Here is a 9,710-nt window from a genome sequence, read left to right as displayed (position 1 = left end):
CTCTAGGAAAGAGTTTAAAGTTGGTCAAAAAGTCCTTCTATACCATTCACGGCTTCGTTTGTTTTCGGGTAAGTTGCGTTCTCGTTGGATTGGACCATTTATTGTTACTAATGTTTTTCCTCATGGTGCAGTTGAAATTCAAAGTTTAGCAACTTCCAAATTGTTCAAGGTGAATGGCCATAGACTTGAACCATTTTATGAAGGTTTCCAAGCGGAGAATGCAACAACATTCCAATTTATACCAGTTGAAGAGGGAAGCATTGAGTCGATCCAATGACAATAAACAAAGGCGTTGCTTGGGAGGCAACCCAAAGGGAGTTCGTTCCTTTTTCTTTTCACTTTCACATTTATATTTTGGTTATTTTTACTCTCTTTACATTTCACCTTACATTGGGGACAACGTAAGTTCTAAGTGTGGGGGAGGGGATTTAGGTTGTGTTTCAATTCTGTAAATTAAAAAAAAAATCAGTTTACAATGAAATAAATTTAAGTACACCTACTAAAATCATCAATGATCGAAATAAAATACCTATGACCGAATTGACTAGTCACAGGACAAGGACCCCAAACATCTGAGTGGACAAGTTCAAACAGTTTACTTGTTTGATGAGATGAAACTGGAAAAGAACTCTGATGATGCTTGATCAGTTGATATGATTTGCACCGAAAAGTAATGATGGAAGGAAATTCTAGAATTGCTTGAATCAACCTTGCCGGCGATGGATGATCTAGTCTGAGATGCCATTATAGAGGTGAATCAGCTAGGTGTAGCTCATGTAGGGTATTATCTGGTTTGTGGCTTTCCAGATAATACAATCCCTCTCTCTCACAAGCATAACCAATTGTCTTCCTCATCACGAGATCTTGAAAAAGACAACGAGTAGTGTAAAGAGTTAAAGAGCAATTCATGGACTTAGCAACTTGACTGATGGATAGCAAATTGAAAGGAAACTTGGGAGCTAGCAATGCAAACTGAGTTGAAAGAAAAGGAGTGACATTTCCCACTCCTTGTACCGGTGAAACTGACCCATCAGCAAGATTGACATGCTTAACAAGAAGAGACTCTTTTAAATCCATTAAGGAAGACATACCTGACATGTGTTTTGTAGCTTTGGAATTAAGTAGCCAAGATGGGGAATGAGACACGGTATATCTAGGCATACTTGTGGGAGTAATATGAGCCAAGGATGCAAAAGGAATGCAGAGTTGTGCCATACGCTGTGAAATCTGTTGTTGCTGTTAAATTAATTGTTGCAATTCATCTATGGCACCAGGTGGGACAGGTGCTGTAATTACGAATACAAGGGCAGTACCCTTGTGTGTAGTAGAGTTTGCCCATGCTGACTTACTAAACTTTATCTAGGATCTGTTCGAGTAATGATTAGTGCGTCCTCAAATGAACACACTTTCTCTCAGATTTGCCATCCCTTTGTCTTTGTCCTCGACCTGAACTATCTCTACCTCTGTTAGTCCCTGTGAGTCCTTGGACGACTCAGTGGAACTGGATGTTGTAGCTGATGTATTAAGAGTAGTGGCTTCACCACTTTGGCATCTTTCCCTGTTTTAGGCACAATTGTTTTTTCAGCTCTAATTTACCCTATTAAAAGTAGTAGAGAGGTTAGGTACTTCATCAGAGGCTAGGACTTGTGCCTTTATATTATAAATTTCAACACCCAAACTGTCAAAGAATTTTGCCACTAGGAGCTGATTTGTTGTTTCCTGAGTTTCCATTCATCCGTAGTAAATGAATGGTAAACATTAATTTCTTGCCGAATACCCAGAAAGGAACTATAATATTCTGTCACTGTTTTGTTGCCTCGCTTCAGACCAAAGAAATTTTTATATAACTCATACACCCTAGAAAGATTGCTCTCTTAGGCATGTAGAGCTTCAAGGAACAACTACGTAACTTTAGTAGTCTCAAAATCCATAACTTGATTCCGAAGAGTAGAATCTATGTTATTAACAATTCAAGTTATATCTTGGCTGTTTTTGGCTTCTCAATCATCAATTCTGCCAAATACCCAAAATGGATAATAAACATCATTTTGCTGGTATTTTAGACAAAATGCATTTTATTCTACGTGTTTTCACTTGTAAACTCAATTCAAAGGAACATTAATTAATTTGGTGAGTGATTCACCATGCCATTGCATTGTTGATTTCAGCTGGCCCGTACCAAGTGATGATCTAAGTTGGTAGTAGTGGACATGTCAGGTCTTTATATATCCTTGCAAATATGGTTTCTGTAGAGCCATTAGACCCGTACCAATCCAAGTTGTGCCCCTCTTGGCACCTGATTTCTGTTGAATCCCTGTTTTGATTTGGGACAAGAAGCGCTAGAGACTGTTTTCTGTGTTATAAAATGTGTTGAGAGTTCCTCATCAATGCTTTAAGGATGTGAGGATGAGACCACTTTGGCATTGATTCTGAGTGGTCTGCTTGTCGTTTGTTGTCAAGGTCTGTTTCCCTCTTATAAATTTATATACTATTTCACTTTTAAAAAAAAAATAAAACTTCAATCGTGAGTCAATTCTGGTTTGTGCACACATTGCAGAAGATCCGACCTTTTTACTTCCACTGTTTGTGTTTTCATTTTGCGTTGATGTCGTTTCCATGATTATTCATCTTGTTGACTGTGACAGTTGGAGTTACTAGTTCCCTTTCCTGTGTTTATTTATTTATTTATTTAATGCAGCCGTTACTGCATAGAGATGGTTATGGAAGATCAGTCAATGGAAATCTATGATTCATCGATTCATCCCTGCCGTGTTGATTTTATTAGAAGTGGAGGCATGTTAAAGTGACTGTAATTCGTTCATTTTTGTATTTTAGTAGTATAGGAGCAACAGATATGAGAACGTTACTGATTTCTCTTTAGTTATAAAAGGTTATGCCAAGGTTATGCCTGAACCCATTCAGTTGAGTAGGTTATGTAATCTATGGTTGTCTGTAAGTTCATTTTGGCGTGCAACAGTGAAAGCATTAGCCCGTTTACTGGAATGGATGAGCTGTACCCAGCAGGCCAGCACAAATGACATTGTGGTGGTTGGAGGTGTGGTGCATGGGTTACCTAAAATTGGGTCATATCTAGAACGAGATTTAAGCACAGTAAGATGAGACAAATTCGTTGGTTTATCCTACCAGAGCGAGAAGATGGATTTGGTGCATTGGAACAGTCAAGGTTGATTGACAGTTTAATTTAGAAAAATGAGTGCCCTTATTAGACAAGTAGAACTCAATAGTTTTTAACTGGGTAGATAAACTGGCTATGCGGATGAAGATCAAAAGTCTTTAGTTTTAACTGGGTGGATTAAGAAATTACTTGTAGAAAAAAATAAAATATACTATAAGTAATTACTATAAGCTGCAAATCGATGAAGAATAAGGCATTTTATTCTCTTATATACATTTGATGCTTTTGAATTAAAAAATAGCATTTGAAAAATAAGAACTCTTTCAGATCACAAGGCCATGATTAAACCCAACCCAACTTTTCCTAAAAATACAGTCCTTTCTCCCCACCCCCCACCAGGGAAGAAAAGTCTCCACATGGTTAATATAAACAATGAAGAGTGCTTAAGCTATTATTAATTGTCTTTATTGAAAATTATTAAAAAAGTCATAGTTACTGCTCAGATAGTTCTAAGCTAATCCGTTTACTAGAGATTTAAGTCAAATTTGTAAAGGATAAATTAACTCTTAAATGATATAAAACACTAGATTTCTAAAACAGGACTAACTCCCTGGCAATGCACGATTCTTTTGAAATTAACCATGAAACCTTGAAAACGAAACTATATCGAGAGGTTGAAATCCTTGATGATAATTCTGACATTGAAAATAAAAAATTAACTAAAATGTGGGACAACGTAAATAAATCACAATCACCACTGCCGACTCCGCTGGACTGTGTACTAATATCAATATTAGAATACTCATTGACCATATCTAAAAAATTTTGCATCTACATAAATATATTTAAAATGTTCCTTTTGGATCATATCAGCTCGTGGGTTGTACCGGCCGAATCATGATGCCCATCTAAAATCAAGCCTTTTTTTCGTAATTATAATGAACAGCCGATTCAAATGGATAAACAAATTGCTTTTTACAACAATAAATGGCAGAAACAAGTCCTCTACATTTGGGAATAATTTTATCGGACATCTAAATGAATATAAAATTAAAGAAATTGATACTAATAAAAATACTAACTCGTACAAACAAGTGTTGTAGCAACGACTCCCTTGGTAGAAGTGATCGAACAAATGAATCAAGTCTATAACAGGCCACGACCAATTCGACTGTTTCAAACATTTATTATACAAGCCAAATGAAATAAATGTGTCATAGACATTAAGAACGAACAAGACCTAGACACCAACATATTATACAAGCCAAATGTTTCTGCCAAAAAACATACTCTAAACCAGGAAGAAGCCATCGTCATATTATGGACACTTTGCAGCCGCAATGCCCAAGGCATTGTTTTCACCTTTTTTTCTTTAAAAAATATTGTAATAACGACACCATAGCAAGATTGCCCCACTTAAAAGATTAGCATATTAGAGCTCCCCAGTTGGGGCAGACTCTCAACCAACTCAATCCCATGTCAGATTTTTTTTTTTTTAAATAATAGAAAAGAATGCAAAGATCAACCAACTAATCCGCCTTGAACACAACCAACCCATCACTGAAAATATTTGACTTCTTTAACATCAGAGAAACAAAGAAGAGAAAAACTGTAGTCTTAAATCTCAGAAGCCAGGGCAACAGGAGGGGCAACTTTAAGATGGAGAAGTGGTTGCAATGCCTTCACCACAATGCTCATGTTTGGCCGAAATTCTGCTTCATACTGGACACACAAAGCTGCCACAGCTGCTAACTGCAGTGCAAGCCAAACATTTCAAAAGAAAATACCACAGAGAGGAGTGTATTTTCAGATAAAAGTATCATGTTAAGATGAAATATGGAAAATTTGGGGAGACTACATAAAAAACTATTTCCCCCAGGGAATAGGTAGAAATTAAAATAGTGGACCAGAAACTATATGACCTAAATGCCATCCCCACATACAGGTCTACTCAAAACTTAGATTAGGATGGGAGATATGTCATTCGGTCTCATTTGACTTATATTTTAGAGTGGAGATCAAGTATTTTTGCTGTATTATATTCTTTCACTCCTACTCTTTTTCAATCAACTCATTCCTGTTCAACTCCCTACACAAACTAAATTTCTGACCACCTCTCCCCGTAGCGAACAATTGTAACAACCCACTTCTGCCCTCAAATTTTCAAGTACAGTACCCGCCCGTACTTCACAGGAGATATCAAATTTTCATCCTCGTAAATATGTATTATTGAGGTGTGAACGAGAGAAAAAGAGAGCGATAGAAAGAGAGAGAGAGAGAGAGAGATGTACACCTTGGCAACTCCCTTTGGTGGATAATCACCCTTTAGCTTTGGATCTACACATTGTTTGACCTTGTCTTCACTCAGTCTAGGGGTTGCCTGCAGAAGCACAAACACGATATTAGGCGCAATGAAACATTAGTGAGTTATTGCCAACCATCCAAAGGTAATGTTGAAACAATGATATGGTCCTCACCCAAGTGACAAGACTCTGTTGCCCACGAGGCATTGTATGATCAACGGGTTTTCTACCGGTAAGAAGCTCCAGAAGTACCACACCAAAACTATATACATCACTTTTCTGTGTCAACTGTCCTGTCATGGCATACCTGCAAATTGTTGTAAGAGCACAATGTCATGATATGATTAGCAAGGAACGACCTTCAAAGCTCATAAATGTCTAAATAGAATTAATTTGCCATCATTTTCAAAAAAAATTATTTGTCATAGGCATCTTAACAAGCGAGCATGACAGAAAGGGGGATCTTAAAAACAAAGTGTGTTTTCTGTTTTGAACAACCCTCCAGCTTTGGATGCAATGAGTGTAACAACAAAACATTCATAAGAAATTGGAAGAATCATTTTATTATCATATTTACTCTAAAGCTAATTATAGACTTTACCTAAGTAGTTCAAATTGCCTACTCTCCCATCTAGTCTGCTTGCCAAGAGCACACAAGAGTAACTACGCTATACATCAAGAATAGGAAGCTGATATGTGAAATACCAGCATAGTATGCTGGTAAAGATAGTTGCTCTCCGCAAAATACAACCAAACATTCATAGCTTACATGGCACAACATAAACGCAACATATAGCCATGATTATAAATCACATTTTAATCACTTACTCAGGTGCATGATACCCAAAGGTACCCAAAACACGGGTAGAATGAAGACGAGCAGCCATGTCAGGAGGCTGATTTGAAAGGTTAAAATCAGCAATTTTTGCTTTGAAGTCCTCAAATAAAAGTACATTGCTTGATCTGATATCGCGGTGTATAATGGATGGTTGAACCTTCTCATGCAAACACTCAAGACCTCTTGCAGCATCAACAGCAATTCTGACCCTCTGCATCCAGTCAAGCGTTGGACCTGGTTGTGCCCCTTGCACTCCTTTCCTACCTAAAATGTTGACTAGTAGATGCATCAAGAATCTAAAAATGCATAAATGGAAACATACAGCTAATTATCTTGCTGCAACAGCATACCGTGCAAAATATCATGCAGTGAACCCATTGTCGCAAATTCGTATGCTAACACACGTAGGTTTCCTTCCACACAGTAACCAAGTAACTCAACAAGATTATCATGCTTCAGTTTTGAGACGACAGCAACCTGGTGTAGAAAATAACATCACAGTCACAGAGTGCGAGAAAGAAAAAATGGAAAAAGTTAAAAAATAAAAAGCCAAAACAACCCCTTTGCAGTCAACGATAAATTCTTGTAGCAATTAAAAAGAATATATATAAGCCTCCATGCTAAGTTAGTACCTGAGTTAAAAATTCACCATTAGATTCAGGTTCAGATGAAACATCAAGCTTCTTAATTGCCACGGCTCTTCCATCATATAAAGTTCCATAGTACACTCTTCCATAAGATCCTTCACCAATTAATGCCTTGGAGCCAAAGTTATCTGTTTTTTCTTTAATTTCATCTAAAGCAAGAGCAGGTACATCAATTTCTGGAGGTGCTCTAGGTTGTTCACTTTTGAACGTAGATGACACCTTTGGACCTTTCTGGTTTCCTAAAACACCATCACAGAATAAAGAAAATGTGTCATAACAGCTACCTGCATTCAATCTCATAGCAAAGGAACATATAGACAGGTTGTACTAGGTAAGATACAATTCTCAGATATTACAATGTAATAATTTATTCAAATTGTTCTCAATTTTTTTTTATCCAATTAGAAGCAGCTCTAAGTAAGCATTCAAGCTACTGTATACAAGAACACAAAAGTCCAATCCCCTAGTCATTTTAGTGAATCAATTTCAGAAGGCACAAGAGTACATTTCCAAAATGTCAAATAACCTACCTTCTTGAAATTCTTTCAGATTCTTCTGGAAGTCATTGTCCTGGGGATGGTAACTTTCATCCGCTTGACATGTACAACACAACCAGCGCTTCATCGTTTTTTCCTTCTTTATTTCTCTTCTGAACCAATTTAAGATATTTTCAAGACGTGCAGAGAAACTAGGCGAATGTGTATGCGCCTGCAACATTGAAAGACAAGTTAACCACTGGAATACATAGGATGTACAGAAGAGTTAAAATAAATACCATCCTAGCCACAACTGAGGAGAGGAAAAGCACCACACAACTTCCAATATTTTCCCGATACTCTTTAAGAGTTACAAAAAAAAAAGAAAAAAAAAAAAAAGCAAACGAACTGAGAGTACTGTCAACAAACAGGCACAGAAACAATCCACGAGAATAGGGCAAAAATAAAATTAAATATATAAGCGAGTTCTTTCCAATAAAAGCAGAATAGGATGCATCAAGCACAGGGGCAGATGATATCTTTAATAAGAGGGGATTTACGAAATTTGGCTGAAAATGTTCACGAAACATGACGAGCGAAATGTAAAAAACAGGTGAATGTTCTGGAAAACCTCACCAGCAGACCGCGCAATTGAGTGTCGTCCTCCATAAAAATCAGGAATAATTAAAATAAGAAAGAAAACTCCTTCAATTCCAGAACTATTGGATCCTATAACCAGAGATACAACTCAATCAAGAAGTATACACCAGGACAGCAAGACAGAACGCCGTTCCCCCAGTAGAAACGATCAAATACATAACCCAACTTTCAACAGCTACAACACAATAATTCGACTACACTAACCAAAAAAACAAAAAAAAAACAGAAAAGTAAAATCAAGCCCTAGCTTCCAGAAGAACGCTCCATACAAAAGCAGCCCGAAGAAAAAGAAGAAAAAGATTCGATTCGTTTGGAATAGAATCCAATAAAGACAAGCACCGAAAATAACCACAAAGCCCCACTTTACGGCCCTTACCCGGAAAGAAACCGACGGATCCAATTCGTAAATTGGTCGACCCTCACTCCAAATCCAATAAAAAAATCGGAAAAAAGAATAAGAAAACGAATAACAATTCAACACATACCCGGTTTCCGCCCGTGCAGCAAATTTCCTGTTCGGTTCCTTAATTCTTCCTCCTCAGATTCGTGTTCGTTTGACAAAGGAAAGTGATACTGTTTAAGAAATGGTGAGAAAGTATGGACAGGGAAGAGCGGTGAAAGGAAGAAGAATGATGTCACTTTGAAGGGGGGGGGTCTCGCCAACGGAGAGCCCTCGCTTAAAAGAAGTCGACGGTTTGTTGAGGAAAGTTCCAGCAAGGAGGGCTTCCGTTGGTGGTCATTTCATAATTTCTCGAGACGAGGCAGGAAAAGAACGAGCCAGGACACGGTTGGTTTTTAATCTATATATTACCCCGAAAGTTAAACCCGGTTCCCTCCCCGTTTCCCGTTGCACCGGACCATCGTCTCTGTCGTGCTCCCGAGTTGCAAACCTCAATCAGGTTCTGTCGGGCTGGGTTTTCAATTCGAAGGACGCGGGATCAGGAGCTCTGGTGCTCACGAGGACTACAGTTCTCTCCGTTTCTGGAATAACGGACTCCAAGGATGACAAAGAACTGGAAATGATCTGTCGGCTGGAGGTCCACGCCGTTAGAGTTCAATAACAGGGGCCCACCGTTTTTTAGATAGATGTGATCACAGCCGTCGGTGCAATCACAGCCTGTAAAGGAAAACGCAAAAGAAAAAGGCAACAAAAAGAAGACTAATCGAGTGTATGGATCGAACGAAATTCAAACAATTTACTTTCAAGTTCAACGAATTTGTTCATAATTTTGAATGCAGAGGTTACGATTAAGATCCTGTCCAGGTCCCACATATTGCACCTAGAGATCCACGACTGGGTCTTTTATAGGCAACGTGTTTAACCGAGGATTTGGCCCCCCAGATTGCTGAACCAGTTAATGCGAAGATTTTATTTGGAATTGATGATATTGGATTTTGGCTCCCAATGAATTTCTAATAAATCTCTAGACCCGCCTGTCAGGCATGAACATAAATGATTCCTACAGATCCCACTATGAATTCCTATCATCCACACATTGCCCGGCTGTTTTTCATAAAGTTAGGTAATCTTGGACCAATTTTAGATCCCAACTCATATTTTTCTATAGGGCTAAAGTTGAGAAGGGCATTCCCCTTGTCCTCTTGGAGGATACAAGGAAGGGAGAGGGGAGGCCCTTCCCTACCCCCCCC

General features: G+C 38.2%; 2 protein-coding genes across 5 annotated transcripts in view; one reads left to right on the top strand and one right to left on the bottom strand.

Annotated features, from left to right (window-relative positions):
- The window catches only part of LOC137958211 (uncharacterized), a 35,201-nt gene extending 32,085 nt beyond the window's left edge, over positions 1 to 3,116 (top strand). For all 3 annotated transcript variants that reach the window (XM_068805264.1, XM_068805263.1, XM_068805262.1), the window contains one exon: positions 2,699 to 3,116. In XM_068805264.1, the coding sequence (XP_068661365.1) occupies positions 2,699 to 2,749 (51 nt within the window). In that variant the 3' untranslated portion in view covers positions 2,750 to 3,116. The remainder of the gene's footprint in view (positions 1 to 2,698) is intronic.
- A 1,127-nt stretch (positions 3,117 to 4,243) lies between these two features.
- LOC137944493 (PTI1-like tyrosine-protein kinase 3) lies at positions 4,244 to 8,813 on the bottom strand. 2 transcript variants are annotated; one of them, XM_068790186.1, is made up of 8 exons: positions 8,546 to 8,813; positions 7,455 to 7,632; positions 6,910 to 7,163; positions 6,628 to 6,754; positions 6,268 to 6,541; positions 5,614 to 5,746; positions 5,430 to 5,516; positions 4,244 to 4,888 (listed from the first exon to the last, which is right to left on the bottom strand). In XM_068790186.1, the coding sequence occupies exons 2-8, from the start codon at positions 7,546 to 7,548 to the stop codon at positions 4,754 to 4,756; spliced, it is 1,104 nt and encodes a 367-aa protein (XP_068646287.1). In that variant the 5' UTR covers positions 7,549 to 7,632; positions 8,546 to 8,813; the 3' UTR covers positions 4,244 to 4,753. The 2 variants fall into 2 exon arrangements, with proteins under 2 accessions (XP_068646287.1, XP_068646281.1); XM_068790180.1 differs by lacking the exon at positions 8,546 to 8,813 and adding an exon at positions 8,037 to 8,332.
- Between the last annotated feature and the right edge of the window lie 897 nt (positions 8,814 to 9,710).

The sequence above is a fragment of the Aristolochia californica genome, unplaced genomic scaffold (assembly GCF_029961685.1).
Source record: "Aristolochia californica isolate CCGP_79_NKW_82.1479 unplaced genomic scaffold, dmAriCali1.0.hap1 SCAF_1, whole genome shotgun sequence".
Classification (NCBI taxonomy): Eukaryota; Viridiplantae; Streptophyta; class Magnoliopsida; order Piperales; family Aristolochiaceae; genus Aristolochia; species Aristolochia californica.
The sequence above is the reverse complement of the archived record's forward strand: the minus strand, read 5'-3'. Positions and strand labels throughout refer to the sequence as shown.